The sequence below is a fragment of the Nomascus leucogenys genome, chromosome 17 (genome assembly GCF_006542625.1).
Source record: "Nomascus leucogenys isolate Asia chromosome 17, Asia_NLE_v1, whole genome shotgun sequence".
Lineage (NCBI taxonomy): Eukaryota > Metazoa > Chordata > Mammalia > Primates > Hylobatidae > Nomascus > Nomascus leucogenys.
The window spans coordinates 72296857-72316026 of NC_044397.1; the positions used below are offsets into that span (position 1 = coordinate 72296857).

At 41.4% G+C, this 19170-nt stretch overlaps 1 protein-coding gene across 1 annotated transcript in view; it reads right to left on the reverse strand.

The window, feature by feature from the left end:
* The window catches only part of LOC100606653 (probable C-mannosyltransferase DPY19L1), a 48927-nt gene that overhangs the window by 1280 nt on the left and 28477 nt on the right, over positions 1-19170 (reverse strand). Inside the window, exons 5-9 of the mRNA XM_030795621.1 lie at positions 15862-15886; positions 15014-15133; positions 13392-13566; positions 12529-12628; positions 11243-11368 (exon numbers count right to left, since the gene is read on the reverse strand). Coding sequence (XP_030651481.1) covers positions 11243-11368; positions 12529-12628; positions 13392-13566; positions 15014-15133; positions 15862-15886 — 546 coding nt within the window. The remainder of the gene's footprint in view (positions 1-11242; positions 11369-12528; positions 12629-13391; positions 13567-15013; positions 15134-15861; positions 15887-19170) is intronic.

A 19170-nucleotide genomic window follows, 5' to 3' on the forward strand; every position in this document is an offset into this window, starting at 1 on the left:
TTTTGGGGGCACAGTCCAAGTTGGTCTGGTGTCTGGAATGAGACTGGGGCCTAATAAAATGGAGCGTCTATACAGGATCTTAAATGGGCTGTACGTTGTAGCATTCTGAGGACAGGCCTGAATTCTGAGAAAGGAAAGTGGTAAAAGTATTGTCTATTCCAAGTTGGTGGCTGAGCTTGGTGAGGTGTGTTTTTAAAAGACCTTTAGTCTGTTCTACTTTTCCTGAAGACTGAGGACCATAAGGGATATAAAGGTTTCACTGAATACTAAGAGCCCGAAAAACTGCTTGGCTGATTTGACTAATAAAGGCTGGTCTGTTATCAGACTGTATAGAGGTGGGCAGGCTAAACTGAGGAATTATGTCTGACAGAAGGGAAGAAATGACCGTGGTGGCCTTCTCAGATCCTGTAGGAAAGGCCTCTACCTATCCAGTGAAAGTGTCTACCTAGACTAAGAGGTATTTTAGTTTTTGTGACTCGGGGCATGTTGAGTAAAGCTAATTTGCCAGTCCTGGGTGGGGGCAAATCCCCTAGCTTGATGTGTAGGGAAGGGAGGGGGCCTGAATAATCCCTGAGGAGTAGTAGAATAGCAGATGGAACACTGAGAAGTTATTCCTTTGAGGATAGATTTCCACGATGGAAAGGAAATGAGAGGTTTTAAGAGGCGGGCTAGTGGCTTGTACTATAGCATAGCCTGCCTTTGCTGGTGTGTGGCAATTAGGCCTGGTGGAACGGCCATCAATAAACCAAGTGTGATCAGGGTGAGAAACAGGGAAGAAGGAAATGTGGGGAAATGGGGTGAACGTCAGGTGGATCAGAGAGATGCAGTCATGAGGGTCAGGTGTGGTATCAGGAATAATGTGGGAGGCGGGATTGAAGTCCGGGCCAGGAACAATGGTAATTGTGGAGACTCAACAAAGAGTGAGTACAGCTGAAGGAGCTGGGGAGCAGAAAGTATATGCATCAGGTGTGAGGAAGAAAATAGATTTTGGAAATTATGAGAGCTGTAGAGAATGAGTTGAGCACAGTTTGTGATTTTAAGGGCCTCTAAAAGTATTAGGGTGGCAGTAGCCACTGCACGGAGATGTAATGGCCAGCCTAAAACAGTAAGGTCAAGTTGTTTGGACAAAAAGGCTACAGGACGAGATCCTGGTCCTGTGTAAGAATTCCTTCTGCACAGCCCTGCACTTCAGCTGTGTGTAATGAAAAGGGTTGGGATGAGTCAGGGAGAGCTAGAGTGGGGGCAGTCTCTAAAGCTGTCTTCAAGGAACGGAAAGAGGAGTGGGGAAAGGATTTAGGATCTATGGGGTCAGCTAGGTTTCCTTTTGTGAGTTTATAAAATGGTTTTGTTAGGATGGCAAAACCAGGTATCTAAAGTTGAAAGTATCCAACCATGCCTAGGAAGGAAAGGAATTGTTGTTTTGTAGAAGGTACTGGGGTTTGAGAGATCAGTCGGACACCATCGGCAGGGAGAGCACGTGTGTTTTTATGAGAATTAAGCCGAGATAGGTAACAGATGAAGGAGAAATTTGGGCTTGACTGAAGTAATAGGGGCTGTCTGTGATGCCTTGCGGCAGTATAGCCCAGGTAATTTGCTGAGCCTGATGGGTGTCAGGGTCAGTCCAAGTGAAAGCGAAGAGAGGCTGGGATGAAGGATGCAAAGGAATAGTAAAGAAAGCAAGTTTGAGATCCAGAACAGAGTAATGGATTGTGGAGGGAGGTAATGAGGATAGAGAGTATATAGGTTTGGCACCACGGGGTGGATAGGCAAAACAATTTGGTTGATAAGGCATAGATCCTGAACTAACCTGTAAGCCTTGTCTGGTTTTAGGACAGGTAAAATGGGGGAATTGGAAAGGGAGTTTATAGGCTTTAAAAGGCTATGCTGTAGCAGGCGAGTGATAACAGACTTTAATCCTTTTAAAGCATGCTGTGGGATGGGATATTGGCATTGAGCAGGGTAAGAATGATTAGGTTTTAATGGGATGGTAAGGGGTGCATGATCGGTCGCCAAGGAAGGAGTAGGGGTGTCCTATACTTGTGGGTTAAGGTGGGGAGATACAAGGGGAGGATGTGAAGGAGGCTTTGAACTGGGGGAAAAGGCAGCAATGAGGTGTGGTTGTAGCCCAGGAATAGTCAAGGAAGCAGATAATTTAGTTAAAGTGTCTCGGCCTAACAAGGGAACTGGGCAGGTGGGGATAACTAAAAAGGAGTGCTTAAAAGAGTATTGTCTAAGTTGGCACCAGAGTTGGGGAGTTTTAAGAGGCTTAGAAGCCTGGCTGTCAATACCCACAACAGTTATGGAGGCAAGGGAAACAGGCCCTTGAAAAGAAGGTAATGTGGAGTGGGTAGCCTCTCTATTGATTAAGAAGGGGACGGACTTACCCTCCACTGTGAGAGTTACCAAGAACGTCTCTGATGGTCCTGTAGGCTTCTGAGGCGATTGGGCAGTGTCAGTCTTCAGCTGCTAAGCCGAGAAGATCTGGGAAGGTGTCAGAGAGCCTTGGGCCAGAGTTCCAGGGGCTCTGGGAGTGGCTGCCAGGTGAGTTGAACAGTCTGATTTTCAGTGGGGTCCTGCACAGATGGGACACAGCTTAGGAAGAATCCCAGGCCGTGGGCATTCCTTGGTCCAGTGGCCAGATTTCCAGCACTTGTAGCAAGCTCCTGGGGGAGGCAGTTCTGGAGGAACCCCTGGCAGCTGCGGTTCAGGCATTTGGAAGTTCTTGTGTGCTGGAGATATGGCTGGGATTTGTCTCACAGTGGAGGCAAGGAATTGCAACTCAGAAATACATTGCTACTTGGCTGCCTCCACTTTATTATTGTACACCTTGAAGGCGAGGTTAATTAAGTCCTGTTTTGGGGTTTGAGGGCTGGAATTTAATTTTTGGAGTTTTATTTAATGTTGGGAGCAGCCGGGCATGGTGGCACACGCTTGTAATCCCAGCACTTTGGGAGGCTGAGACGGGCGGATCACGAGGTCAGGAGATCGAGACCATCCTGGCTAACACGGTGGAACCCCATCTCTACTAAAAATACAAAAAATTAGCCGGGCGTGGTGGTGGGTGCCTGTAGTCCCAGCTACTCGGAGAGGCTGAGGCAGGAGAATGGCGTGAACCCGGGAGGCGGAGCTTGCAGTGAGCCGAGATCGCGCCACTGCACTCCAGCCTGGGTGACAGAGCGAGACTCTATCTCAAAAAAAAAAAAAAACAGTTGGGAGCAAGTTGGGTAATAAAATGTATATTGAGAATAAGATGGCCTTTTGACCTTTTAGGGTCTAGGGCTGTAAAGCATCTCAGGGTTGCTGCCAAGCAAGCCATGAACTGGGCTGGGTTTTTTATTTGATGAAAAAGAGCCTAACGCTATCTGATTTGGGATAAAGAAAAAGGAGCATTAATCTTGACTATGCCTTTAGCTCCAGCCACCTTTTTAAGAGGAAATTGCTGGGCAGGTGCGGGAGGGTTGGTTGCGGAACAAAACTGTAAGCTGGACTGGGTGTGAGGAGGGGAGGTGATAAAAGGATTACAGGGTAAGGGAGCAGAGGCTGAGGAAGAATTGGGACCTAGCTCGGCCTGGCGAGGAGCAGCCTGGGGAGGAGGGGAGAGGTCAGGTGGGTCTGTAGGAAAGGAAGATTGGAAAGAGGAAAGACTCAGCGATGCTTGGGGTTGGGACTGAGGGGACAGGCGGGAGGGAAAAAAGGAAGATTTGGGATGAGTTGCATTGGGAACAGAGACTAGAGAGGGACCGATGTGTAAAAGAATGCCTGGACATCAGGCACCTCAGACTGTTTGCCCATTTTACGACAAGGATTATTTAGATCTTGTAGGATGGAAAAATCGAAAGTGCCATTTTCTGGCTATTTGGAACCACTGTCAAGTTTGTACTGGGGTCAAGCGGCATTGCAGAAGAAAATAAGGCATTTAGGTTTTAGGTCGTGTGAGTTGAAGAGGTATTAAGTCTTTGAGAACACAGGCTAAGGGAGAAGGAGGAATGGAGGGTGGAAGGTTGCCTATAGTGAAGGAGGCAAGTCCACAGAAAAGAGAGGGTAGAGACATGGAGACAAGGGGTGGGGGATGCTTGCCCCCCAGGAAAGTGGAGAAGGGGTAGAGACATGGAGGGAAGGGGTTGGGGCGTTCTTGTCCCCGAGAAAAGCGGTACTTGCTGCTAAGGGTGAAGGACCAAGACAGGCATCCCTGTGTGGTCAGACACCTCTGAAACATGGGTGAATAATCATGTAGGCGTCCTCATGTAATTAAACACCAAGGGAAGACTCTTCCTGATTCCGTGACCAGCGCCGGAGTTTTGGGTTCACAGATAAAACGCGTCGCCTTTGTCTCTACCAGAAAAGGAAAGGAACTGAAATTAAGAGAAGAGAGAGATTTAAGTGTGGCGCCAAGATTGAAAGGAGAAAGAGGTTGAAGGATAGTGAGAGAGGTTGGAGAAGAGAGTAAAGAGAGGCTGCTTACCCGATTTAAAATTGGTGAGATGTTCCTTGGGCTGGTCAGTCTGAGGACCTGAGGTCGTAGGTGGATCTTTCTCATGGAGCAAAGAGCAGGAGGACAGGGGATTGATCTCCTAAGGGAGGTCCCCCAATCTGAGTCATGGCACCAAATTTCACTTGGATCCGTGTAAAGAGACCACCAAACAGGCTTTGTGTGAGCAACAAGGCTGTTTATTTCACCTGGGTGCAGGCGGGCTGAGTCCAAAAAGAGAGTTAGCAAAGGGAGGTAGGGGTGGGGCCATTTTATAAGATTTTGGTAGGTAAAGGAAAATTACAGTCAAAGGGGGGTTGTTCTCTGATGGGCCGGAGTGGGGGGTCACAAAGTGCTCAGTGGGGGAGGTTTTGGGCCAGGATGAGCCAGGAGAAGGAATTTCACAAGGTAATGTCATCAGTTAAGGCAAGGACTGGCCATTTTCACTTCTTTTTTGGTGGAATGTCACCAGTTGAGGCAGGAACAGGCCATTTAAATATCACTTCTTTTGTGATTCTTCAGTTACTTCAGGCCATCTGGATGTATAAGCATAGGTCACAGGGGATATGATGGCTTATCTTGGGCTCAGAGGCCTGACAATATTGATTTAAAAAATTATAAAGAACAAATATGCTTAGTTCACAGGCAAGTTGCATTAATTGTATAGATGCTCCTCAACTTACAATGGGGTTATGTTCCAATAAACCCATCAAAAGTTGAAAATGCATTTAATACACCTAATCTACCCAACATCACGGCTTAGCCTAACCTACCTTAAACATGCTAGGAACACTTGTATTAGCTTACAGTTTGACAAAATCATCTAATACAAATGCTGTTTTATAACAAAATGTTGAACATCTCATGTAATTTATTGAATGCTGTACTGACACTGAAAAACAGAATGGTTGTATGGGTATTTGAAGTATGCTTTCTACTGAATGCATATGGCTTTAACACTGTCATAAAGTCAAAAAATCAGTAGGTCAAAACATCTTAAACTGGACAGTCGATATTCTAGAATGAATCAATTTAAAGAAATTCTGGTAGTGTTGGACATACATCTTAGCTAAATACATAATTAAATCTCAAAAGCAATATATATAAAGAATAGAATAAGTAAAATTGGCATCATATGACATTTGCCTAAATAAGTCCTTCAAAATAACAGTACCATTTATTTTAAATCAAGAACAGTTTTATAGATATAACTGTTGGATACTGCTATCTACCTTTTGAGGAATTTTAAAAAACAGAAAAACATATGGGAAAATTATACAGAATTGACAACTGCTCATGTTTTATCATAATTGCCTCCCTTTTTATTTTTATTTCTAAATAAGAGAAAAAAAATTCCCAACAAGTCCCTCTTATGTTTAGTAGCAGTCCTTCCCTCACTCTCCTCCATGAGGCAAACACTGTAGCAGGGATGTACATCATTTTCCCTTTTTAAATAACATATTTAATTTATAAGTAATCAGTCATTATAAAAGTATCAAAATATAGACCTACATACATTTTAAGAAATGAAAGTCACCATCATCTCCAATAGCATTTCTCAGAGGTGACTTCTATAAACAATCCAGCATATATCCTGCTGGACCTTTTTAAAAAAAAAATTTTTTTTTTCAATAGCTTTTGCAAAACAGGTGGTTTTTGATTACATGGATAAGTTCTTCAATGGCAGTTACTGAGATTTTGGTGCACCCATCACCAGAGCAGTAGCAAGTGTACTCAGTGTGTAGTCTTTTATCCCTCACCCCACTCCTCGATTCCCCCGAGTCCCCATAGTCCGTATCATTCTTATGCTTTGCATCCTGGTAGCTTAGTTCCCACTTATAAGTGAGAATGTACAGTATTTGCTATCTGCTGGATCTTTTTCCAATGTCAGACACACATATAGACACGGATATCATTATATACATAGATGCTGTGATGATGAGTATTGAGTGTCAACTTGATTGGATTGAAGGATCAAAGTATTGTTTCTGGGTGTGTCTGTGAGGGTGTTGTCAAGGGAGATAAACGTTTGAGTCAGTGGACTGGGAGAGGCAGACCTACCCTCAATCTGTGTGGGTACCATCTAATCAGCTGGCAGCATGGCTAGAATAAAAGCAGGCAAAACAATGTGGAAGGACTAGACTGGCTGAGTCTTCTGGCCTCCATCTTTCTCCTGTGCTAGACACTTCCTGCCCTTGAACATTGGACTCCAAGTTCTTCAGTTTTTGGACTCTTGGGTCTACGTCAGTGGTTTGCCAGGGAACCTTGGACCTTCAGCCACAGATTGAAGGCTGCACTGTCAGCTTCCCTACTTTTGAGGTTTTGGGACTTGGACTGGCTTCCTTGTTCCTCAGCTTGCAGGTGGCCTATTGTGGGGCCTCACTGTGTGTTTGTGTGAGTCAGTACTCGTTAATAAACTCCCTTTCATATATACATCTATCCTATTAATTCTGTCCCTCTGGAAAACCCTGACAGATGCTCTTGAGTTGTTTTTACAAAATCGAATTATTCTGGGACTCTATACTGAACAATAAAATGTGGCACTATTTTTCCATCTCAGTGCATAAAGACCTACTCTATTGTTTTCAAAAGCTGCTAGTTCTCATATGTATTATTTAACCAATTCTTTACAGATAGATATTTTAATTGTTTCCCATTTTGCCATTATAAAGCAATGCAGCTACAAGCAGTCTTGTGCAGTGCTCCCTTCTGCAAACTAAACCTCTAGAGCAGCAGTCCCCAACCTTTTTGGCACCAGGAACTGGTTTTGTGCAAGACAATTTTTCCATGGACTGGAGGGTGGGGGCGATGGTTTTCAGATGAAATTGTTTCACCTCAGATCATCAGGCATTAGATTCTCATAAGGAGCATGTACCCTAGATCCCTCGCATGTGGAGTTCACAATAGAGTTCGTGCTCCTATGAGAATCTAATGCTGCCACTGATCTGTCAGGAGCCAGAGCTCAGGCTGTAATGCTTGCTCACCCTTTGCTTACCTCCTGCTGTGAGGCTGGGTTCCTAACAGGCCACAGACCAGTACTGGTCCATGGCTGGGGGCTTGGAGACCCCTGCTCTAGAGGCAACATTATCACTCTGCCAAAGGACTGCACATTTTTTTTTTTACCTTCCCTTCATCGAACTATCCCCTAGAAATGTTTTGCCAATAAGTGTTCCCATGAAGAGGGTTCAAGTGCACACTTTTTGCACATCCTTGCTGACACTGGTTTCTACTGACATGGAACACCTATGATCATATGGCTGGGCATGGGTTTTCTACCTTTTAATTTTCTCATACACGTCAAGGCTGAACTGTTACAACACTGAGGGCCCATGGTGGCAGAGAGTGAGACACACAGAAAGTAGAGAATGACCCACAGTTTTCCTGAGTTCAACAGCTTTTAGGAAAAAGAGGGCAAACAGCTGTCTTGGGGATCTCTGTTTGCCTTGTGCAACACTATTTATTACTCATCTGAGTTTCCCAAGGTTTCCCAGGCCAGCCATCTGCAAATAGCATTAGTGGAAATCTGAATAATTTTCTTCTAAATGCACGTATTTTATGTCAACTCTATTATTGGAGTAAAAGAAAGCAGAGAACTGTAGTTAAATAAAAACTAATCTACAACTTGCATGCAAGTAGATTTGAGTGTTTATATTTAAACACAGTGTCAAATATTTAAGGAATAATCAAGCCATACAATTAAGCCACTTGTAAATGAGATCATTTAAACATAGTGTTCACCAATTGCCAGGCACAGATTAAGCACTAGATGAATATTGGTTCCTGTTCCCCTTCCTCTCGTATCTGAGTTCCCCATCTGCTTCCCCCATTCCGACATACTTTCACGTCCCCGCAATCCACAGGGGTTTCAGGCTGATCATAACTGAAATGGAGAGTGAAGGCCAAAGAAATAAGGAAGGTCCCAAATCTGGCAGAAAGCTTTGTCAAGAAACTACCAGGCTGGGCGCGGTGGCTCACGCTTGTAATCCCAGCACTTCGGGAGGCTGAGGCGGGCGGATCACCAGGTCAGGAGATCGAGACCACAGTGAAACCCCGACTAAAAATACAAAAAAATTAGCCGGGCATGGTGGCGGGCGCCTGTAGTCTCAGCTACTCGGAGAGGCTGAGGCAGGAGAATGGCATGAACCCGGGAGGCGGAGCTTGCAGTGAGCCGAGATTGAGCTACTGCACTCCAGCCTTCGGCGACAGAGCGAGATTCCGTCTCAATTAAAAAAAAAAAGAAACTACCTAAACCCTAGATAAATGTTAGTCATTCTTCACTTTCCTCTCCTATCGGAACTCCCATTTGCTTCCCTGTCGGGACAGAAAGCACAGCTTTTGTTTTGTGTCAAGGTTGAAGCAGAGTGGACCTGTCCAAGGTTTCCTGACAGTGTGTCATCAGCCTGGCTTAGATCTTGTACTAGATGGAGAGTGTTGTTTTAATGAGTGGGGAAAACAGATGAGAGAGTCATTTTAGTAGCTTCCTCCCACTCAACTCCTGCTGTGACAGACACAATAAATGGCAAGTCAGGGTCCAGATGGGGAAATCCAGCACACCCTCTTCTGCACCCCAATTCTCAGTCTGAGTGCTTGTAAGTGACCTGAAGTCAGTTTAATGTCTGCTGATTTTGTTTAGTGTGCAAAGTTTATTGCCATATTTCCTGAATTTGCCTTCATATCCTTTCTTGTGTGGGTAAAACAGTGCTCTGCCTACTCTGCAAATAGCATGAACCCAAACATGAGACTGTTAGAGCTATACAAATCCAGGGAGCTCTCCCAACACTCTATAGCACAAAGCCTCTGCAACTTTCACATATTCAAACTGTATGTAGGGGTCTAGGAAAAAAAGGAACTCTTGAATTAAGGCTCATTGTGAGCTTGGAGAGAAAAGGTTATGAAAATTATTTTTATGTTCCAGTAACTTACAGTTGTTTCAAGAGAGTGAAGCCCACAGAAATAAAGAAGATCCCCATTCTGGTAGAAAGCTATGCTAAGAACTGAGTTCTTCCTATTGCAAATGTCAGCCTACCATTCATTTCATATAATTTCCTAATAAGATCATTATGAGATGCTTAGAACTTTTCTGTCCTAAATTTATATAACAATGTGAAAGGTGAGTATATGAATTTCATATATATATCCACAAACGCTTAAAGCATTTTCTAAATTATTACAAACTAACATTTTCTATAAATCCTGACTGAATTCAAACCACATAGCACACATTCATAGGAAAATCATTCTATAATCAACAATTATTTTAGTTGCCTTATCAGCAAAGCTGTAGATACTATGTCACAGAACTATTTTTCACTCACCACTCAATATTTAACAATGTTGTCTTAATACCGTATGTGTCATTGAAATATATGGTGGGCAAGTATGATCAAGCCGCAAATATAGCAATCTCTTGAACACTTATGTTTAGTTACAGAGTAGTAAGAATTTTAAAAATATTATTATTCCATAAAATAGTGTTTATTTCTGATAAAATTATTCCTGTACTGTGCTCTCCATGAAGTGAATGTTATGGTACTTTAAAAGCAGGCTACTGTCACCTGCTGTCCAGTCACTTATGTGCCACATTTTTAGATAGCTTTAGATTCACATCTGCTTTGAAGATCTTACTGTCACTTGGAGCTATACTCAGCTTAGTAAACATCTCTGTGGAAATAGAAACTTTTAAAAACTATAAACCCAAGAGAATGTGGGTCACAGTAAAGTCATTTTCCCATTCAAGTAAGATGTGAAACACCAGGAAAGAAAAGCTTCATTCTAGGCTGGGCGTGGTGGCTCACGCTTGTAATCCCAGCACTTTGGGAGGCCGAGGCGGGCGGATCACGAGGTCAGGAGATCGAGACCACGGTGAAACCCCATCTCTACCAAAAATACAAAAAATTAGCCGGGCGTGGTGGCGGGCGCCTGTAGTCCCAGCTACTCGGAGAGGCTGAGGTAGGAGAATGGCCTGAACCCAGGAGGCTGAGCTTGCAGTGAGCCGAGATTGTGCCACTGCACTCCAGCCTGGGCGACAGAGCGAGACTCCGTCTCAAAAAAAAAAAATAAAATAAAATAAATAAAAGCTTCATTCTGAGTTGATGCTGACAGGGTATCCCATCCATTGACAGGACATGGTGTAGCACAGAGACCCGGTAAGGATAATGCGGCCCCTGGTGCTCAGCTGCCTGACTTCACCAAAAGAGACTCCCCATTACTTGGTTTCAGACCCTGGAAGTCTTTTGAAAGAAAATACATCCAACTTTAAATAAAAGTTTATTTTAAAACTTCAAAAGCAAATATGAACAATTTGGGAGATTATCAACTAGTGCCAATAAAATCTCTTTAAGGTAGTATACACATACAAATCATTATTTAAAAAAAAGATATTTATAAAGACTAGAAAACAAAGTCTCCAAATCATTATCTAAAAGGTCTTTTCAGGCCAGGCGTGGTGGCTCACACCTGTAGTCCCAGCACTTCGGGAGGCCAAGGCAGGAGTAGCACTTGAGGCCAGGAGTTTGAGACCAGCCTGGGCCAACACGGCAAAACCCCATCTCCACTAAAAATACAAAAATTGGGTGGAGGCTGCAGTGAGCCCAGGTTATGCCAGTGCTCTCCAGCCTGGGCCACAGAGTGAGAGCCTGTTTAAAAAAAAGAAAGTTTTTTCCATGTATACTTTATGTTATATACACACCCCTGCCACCAGCAAAGCATGTGCCATGTGCTTGAATTAACCTTCGTGTCTTATGATTATAAAATGTTAACTGTGTTGATACTCACTTGGATCTTCTTACACACCATGACTCTTCTAGAATGTAATAGTTCACTTTTAACTTTATCAGTTCTCGCTTCACTTCTTCGGCTGCTTTCCGACTATACATTGAGTATACTGTTTTCGTTCTGGCTCTTTAAAGAAAAATAATTGGGCACAAAATTTTCAAGATTAAAACGATACAATAACACATTTGGAAGAAAGCACTGAATTAGGCTAGAAAACGATGAAGAAGAATCCAGTCAGGAGGAAATTCCCCATGGAAGTTCCCACTAAGGGGCATCAGTGAGGTCAAAAGCAGAAGGCAGAGGGAGGACAAGTCGTGGGAGAAGAGGGTGACCTTTAATACACCCCTACATTTCCAAACTTGGTCTCTTTGTGTTTGTTCACTTATTCATTTGTCTTAAATTCTTCACTACTCTATCACATGTAAGAGTAAGGTACCCTGTGCGTGAACAGGGATGAACTACAACAAACACAACTATAGGACTACTCTGAAGCTGCAACGGTCCCAACTTTGATATCAACAATAATTCACATTAAATGGTTCTTCGTTTTATTTCTAGATTTTAGAAAAACTAAACTTGTTTAACAAAATTGGTCTGGAAATTAGCTTGAGGAGATTGATTTTTTACTGAAAAAGCTTATTTGTGAATGTACATGCCATTGTTATGCAAAAGAAGATGCTAATAAGATTCACCTAATCACTTAGAAAATGAATAGCTTCACCTGCCTTAGAAATTGCATGAAAAACTTAATCTTTTTAAAAAAATAATTTAGACAACACATCTCTAAATTATTTTTTAAAGTCTCAAAAAAATCTGAAAAAAAAGAAAACACCCAAGATCATTCTAACAGGCTATACTGGTGAAAACCAGAATAAACTCCTCTTTGAATGGGATTCTATTTCAAATGACTTCTCCAAACTCAAGAAAAATCACCTATGAGAAAACCTTAATAAACACTCTAAGCTAAACTCTTCAGGGAGTTACAGGATGAAAAGGACTTGGACATTTTAGAGCCCTGTTAACCTGTGGGAAAGTGCAACAGTATGACTTCTTTTTTCTGCCTGGTAGAGAAGACAGTCCCCAAAGTTGTCGCTTTCCTGCCCTGTGAAGCCTTAATGGATTTGTTTAGAGCTTAGCAGTCTTATTTCAGCTTTCTGCTCCCTGACTCGATAAGCCTCAGTTCATCATATCCTTTTGGAACATTCCTCATTACTTTGCCGGTGTCCTCCACTCACTGTCTGTTTGCATGGGAGGTTTGTTTTGATGATGCGAGACTGTGCACTGACCTCAAGCCTGCATCTTCATAATGTGGATGATTCACAATGGGCTGAAGCGCAGAGAGCTTAACACTTGCCATCATGGGCATGGCACCTGCAAACACTGCATCTGGAAAGGAAGAGGAAGGTCTCAGGAAGACACTCACTGAGGGTGAGAAGGGGTCTCCTTCAAGTGTAAATCAATTATTGCACAGGTAACAGAGCAGAGGTCCAGCAGGTTCATGACTTCAAGATTCAATGGCAGAACTAGAATGAAGTCAGATGACTGATAAAGTAGCAGTTGGCAGCCAGGCCTGGGTAAACTATTTTCCTTGGAAAATAGAGCTTCATCATCTCATCATTAAAGATTTCTTTCTTTAAAGAAAAATCTTAGAAATCTTTCCTGAATCTAGAAGTACAAAATGGACTAGGAAAGCTTTATAGTAACAAGGAGTTCTGGAAGATGATTTAGTATTCAATCATTTGATACTCAGATGACAACAAAGTCTCCCTTTCCACACACATGAATAAAATATCACATTCCATGAGTCTATTTCAAGAAGGAATGTGGACTAATATTAAAAATTCATTAAGAAAATAAGCACAGTAAAAATTATTTTAAATATGGCATTTATGACTGAATAAATTTTGAAAAAATTAAAATCTATAAAAAGTGGCAGAATAAATTACTAAGAACATATGTATAACATTTCCCCTGCAAACCATTTAAACAGGATTGATACCTCCTTTGTTTTAGATATACTAAAAGCAACATTGCTTAGAAAGAGTAAGATCAGTGGAAGTAACTAGGGTTTAAGAGTTTGCAGTGGTATATAAAATTGTGGGAAAAACAGTTAAATAATATGACTTTTTTTTTTTTTTTTTTTTTTTACCTGGTTTAGTACTATATTTGATCCATTCTATAAGTTCTTCTTGCGGCAAATTGCTGAACTCCCCTACAATATTCCACTGGGTTTGCAGATTTGCTGAATCTTGTATTGACATTGCTGCTAATATAGCAAAAACAACAGCACCAGGATGTACTTTGCAAAAGAGCCATCCAAATAGCTGAAACCAAATTAAGAATACATTGGTAATTGTTAGTATAAGGTAGTATGCATCTGTTATGCAAAACTTCTTCCCAGAGAAGAATGTGGCCTCTGCTAGAGTCCCAAATAAAGGATTAATTATCCTGAAGAAAAAGCCCCAAAATAATAATCTTTGGGATCAAAAGAATTCTACCATCAGCCTCATGTAAGTCGAACACAATGTAGGAAGCTCTTTTCTCAACCTGCTTTCTCTACTCCCAGATTCAAGTAAAGCCACAACCACCTGTGCAATTTACAAGGCCCAGTGCAAAACAAAAATGTGGGGTCTCTTGTTAAAAAATTATTAAGACGTTCAAAACAGCAGCAGCAAACATTCAACCAAGTTCAGGGTCCTTCTGAATGCGAGGTCCTGTGTGACCAGCAGGAACCCCACACTTGCAAAACCTGCCCTGGGTGACACTTTCTATTAGGTTGGTGCAAAAGTAATTGCGGGTTTTGCTATTTTAATGACAAAATCCACAATTACTTTTGCACCAACCTATATCATCAGTCATGCTGTGGGATAAGACTCAAGATTAAAGGCTTCCAACCAACCTCCTTTCCTGTGTCACCCTGAAGGGGTCAGAAAGGTGGAAAGTAGTGCCTTTCTAACATAATACAACATTCTGATCGGGAACCTCGAGGCTGGCTAATTTTTTCCGCATCCAAATAGTCCACACTCCACAACAACACTTTGTTCTCTTGATCTTTCTCTACGTGTCTACAGAGCTAGATTTCAAGTTTCTTGAGGGCTTATAAACACTGGCTTTTGACTTTTCTGACCACTACTCTCTCCTCTATTCCTAGAGTGCACAGTGTAGGTGCTTAGTGACTATCTGCTACATTTAAGGGAGGTGCTGCTGTTGTACCTAGACTGGTTGACTGATGGAAAGGTGACACTAGGGAGAAGCATAAATCTGTGAATACAGAGCAAGGAGGCAGTTATCCAGGAAAAATAAGCAGCAAACCACCAAGGAAGGCTTAAACTAAATTTTAAAAAGCACAAGTCAAGAATGTGCACACAAATGTGCACCAAATGAAAAAAAAATGTTTGATACCAAAAAAAGAACATATAATTTTCAAGCACTTATAAGTTGAAATTGTTAGAATTCTTTGTGATATGAATGTCAAAACAAAAAAAAGTTATTTGTACAATTAAGCTCTGCTTTCTATCAGCACCTGCAGTAATCACTCATGAACTCAGTCTGTACTAAATCGGTGTTTGTTGTACACCAACAACTATTTTAAATCTTTAGAAAGATAAAAAACGATCAGCTTTGGCCCTTACCCTTTAAGAAAGATAAGTACAAAACCATGAAGAGCTTTAACTATAATCACTTAAAAGACTTTGTAATTCATTATTTTAGGGCCACTAATAATAAAGACTAAAATTATCATAGTAGCTATACTCCAACATAACATATTACCTGTCTTGAGCAGATCAGTGATGCCATAACACATATGTGTGGTGTCAAGAAGAGTTTTAGTCTCATAATTAAAATACCAAGGGCCGTATATGCTAACAATTGCAATGCATGGTAAACCAGCTGAAAGAAAGAAGAAAATGTTTTTTACTCCTACTGTTTGTGAAGTTTAAGAATACTAAGCTGGCAATATGCAGAAAGGGGTACGTTCTCCTTAGTAACAAAAAATACTACTACTTTGGTCTCTGAAATTTCTAAAACAATTCTTGAAATTCACTTTCAAACTGTTCCATTTTAGTGGAAGGCTAAAATTATAAAGTCATTAAGGCAAGTGTTTCTGTGATTCTCAGAGTCAAACCTGTGGTTAATAAAGCCCACATTTTTGAATCTACCTTGATGCTACATCAGACCAAGAAAAGACAGTGGTAAAAGAAATGACTGCTGCCTCAAGATCTGAGGGCTCCACCTTGGAACTGCCCTCAAAACCAGACTGGACCACTAGGAGATGGGAGCAGTAACCAATCACATCTCTGAGGCCTCAAGCAAGGTGAGCAGAGAGGAAAGTGATTTCCAATTATGCAATAGACACCTCACATGTATGTCTAAATGGGCTCCAGAAGTCAACTGCTATTAGCATAAAGATGATCAGAGCAGAACAAATGAGTTTCCTAGTTAATTTTAACGAATGGTCAGTGAATCTGCATGTAGCATTCTCATAAAAACACATAACAGGCTATTTTCAAGATGATTGCTGACAATTGCCAACAAAGTTAGAAACTGGAAATAGAAAGGAAAGTCCAAATGCATGCAACTTTAAGATAAGTAAAATTATAATGATATTAAGTCTTTACCTCTCCATGATCAAACTGGTGTTTTCTGGAACAGAAAAAAATATATTGCTATCGATTCATTATTGAAGCACTTACTTCACATATTTGCATTTTCATCTTGCAAATAGGAGTTTTACAACTTCTATAACATTCTCTCAGGACACATATAGGCAAATCAAAATAACTAAAAGTCACATGCCAAAACTGGTGTTATACTCTTTTAAGAAAGTTTAGAAGAATGACAATATTGTATTATATCCTAACTATTTGACCACATGAGTATTTATTAGGACAACAAAGGCACACTGTGGTGTCCCAGCTCCCTCACTGGTGATACCCCAGCCAAGCATGGAATGAAAAAAACCTCTGAGATTTTCACTAGGCAACCAAGTAGAGATAACAAATAGGTGGTTATATGTGTAAATCTGAGTTCAAGGGAGAAGTCTGGGTCAGAGACAGAAATGTGTGAGTTGACAACACACACCTTCTCTTTCTTAAGCACTGATATGTTCCCAAGACCTAGAGTAATACCTGGCACTTACAGCTCAACATTTTTAATGAATGAACAAGTGTATCAATAAACTGTTAATCCAGGCTGGGTGGTGCTGGCTCACGCCTGTAATCCCAGCACTTTGGGAGGCTGAGGTGGGCGGATCACAAGGTCAGGAGATTGAGACCACCCTGGCTAACACAATGAAACCCCGTCTCTACTAAAAAAAAAATACAAAAAATTAGCCGGGTGTGGTGGCGGGCGCCTGTAGTCCCAGCTACTCGGGAGGCTGAGGCAGGAGAATGGCGTGAACTTGGGAGGCAGAGCTTGCAGTGAGCCGAGATAGTGCCACTGCACTCCAGCCTGGGTGACACAGCGAGATTCTGCGTCTCAACAAAACAAACAAACAAAAAAACAAAAAACTGTTAATCCAGGTAGCATATAATCTGAGAATTTGGCCTCAAAAAGACTGATACATTAGCAAACTCAGGACACACAAGGGGCTAGTGAAGGAGATGAAACAGTTCTTTCTTTATTCTTCTTTCGCACCAAGTAAAAACTATCAGTTACCATTTGTTGAGTACTCACAATGTTAATATGCTTAGTACATTCCATTAACTCTAATCCTACAACCATTTATTACCCCAATTTACAGCCAAGGAAAGGAATCACAGAGCTAGTAAGTGGCAGCCAGGACTATATCCTGCCTGACTTCAGAGCCAATATACTTTTTACTACATCATGCTGCCTCTATCCCACTTTACTTCCTGGGTCTTTGAGTAAAGAGAATATTGGCATTCATGTCTTTGGTAGTTAAAATTTATGTCCTACTCTTCTCCTTTTTATACTGGCTTTGGTAGTTATGCAAAATAAAATGTCAACATGCCACTCCTCTTCCAAAAAAGAGCTCTGATCCTATTTGAACTGAAAACCCCATGAAGCTCAATGGTTTCCTATAATTATTTCTATAGGTGAGTTATTACTCTTGAAGGGACAGCTTTGTTTCTGTGAGAAGTTCCACCTTCCTCTTCCAGAGTTGCATACTACAGCTGAAACTTTGTAGCTCCTTCCTGAGCTCTGCAAAAATAATTTCACCTCAAATGAAGAAAAATTTTGGCATTGTAAGCCAGAACGTTTTTCTTTCCCCCTTAGCCCTCAACTCAAATGTTACAGGTATAAACAAGGGCATAGTTACAGTAAATTGTTTCCAAATGAGAACAAGGATTCTCTCAGGAGTATGTGCAATAATTTATCATTATGTTGGCAGAGACTTGGAGGTGCGGGAATAATATAAGGGTGTGTATATTCAAATTATAAAAGAGGTATAGGGCCAGGCACGGTGGCTCATGCCTATAATCCCAGCGCTTTGGGAGGCTGAGGCAGGCAGATCACGAGGTCATGAGTTCAAGACCAGCCTGGCCAATATGGTGAAACCCCGTCTCTACTAAAAATACAAAAATTAGCTGGGCGTGGTGGTGGTCGCCTGTAGTCTTAGCTATTCAGGAGGCCGAGGCAGACGAAATTGCCTGAACCCGGGAGGCAGAGGTTATGGTGAGCTGAGATCGTGCCACTGCACTCCTCCAGCCTGGGCGACAGAACGAGGCTCTGTCTCAAAAAAACAAAAAACAAAAAACAAAACAGAAAATATAGATACATACATTTGACAATCATTGTCCTCCCAAAATCCTACAAAAAATGAAAGTAAAGTTAAAACTACTTTCACTCCACCTTCCAATCCCACACTCTTAATAATTACAGGTTTTATCTTTCCAGATCACTTCTATGCACAAACACATAAAAATCTCCAAATTTTAAACAGAAGTATAATCATCCTATACACACACACAGGCAATTTTTAAAATTCAATAATGTATACTGGACCTATTTCCATAACGATGGCCTAACATTCCACTCTATGATTGTATCGTAGTAGATATTTTGGATGTTTCCATTTCTCACATAACACACAATACTACAAAAGGCATTTCTCCCCATCATCTCTGTATTTCCATGAGCATCTCTAGAGGGTACACTTGCACTGGTGGAACCTGCAGGGCTAAAGGACAGGCCCACTATATGTTTTACTGTGTATTGCCAAACTTCCGTCCCATCTACTACCTCCCACTCCTGCAAGCATTGGATATACTATTAATTTTTAGAAATATTAGAAGTGAAAAGGTCTTCACTTTAACCTGAATGTCTTTACCATAGGATCAAGACTACCTTCTCATGTTCATTAGTCATATGTAAATACTCACTCATTGAACTACTATTCTTTACTATCTTGCCGGCACTGTATATAAACTGTTGAACAAAAATGATCGCTCCCTTCAGGAGATACAGGTCACGCATCAACATTTAAGTACAAAGAGTGACAAATGGTAAGAGAGTAAGATAAAGGGTGTGATGGTGGAAAATACCAAGCATGCTATAGGCCTCCCTAAGTCTCAGGTTATAAACATACCCTCTTAATTTTGGGGTTTTATTTTTTTTTTCTATACTTAATTCTCTGCTTCATCTGAAATTTATTTTCTGCAAAAAGTGAGGTATGAATCCACCTTTATATTTCCCTGCTCATTTCCCAAAAGGCAGTCCACTGGTCCTAAAACCACTCATATAATAATTTACTTTCCCTGCTGAACTGAAGTACAAAACTGTGTCCTTTGAGTGTAGATTACGTGCAGTGCTACTGTCAGATTGTACTGGATAACATCTGAGGGATGAATAAGTGATGTGCTGTGTTCTGCACAGATAGGAAATAAGAAGAAATGCCAGGAAGGGAAATGACCACAATAAAAACATCAATTATCAAATATTAGGTACACAACATGTAAGTATAC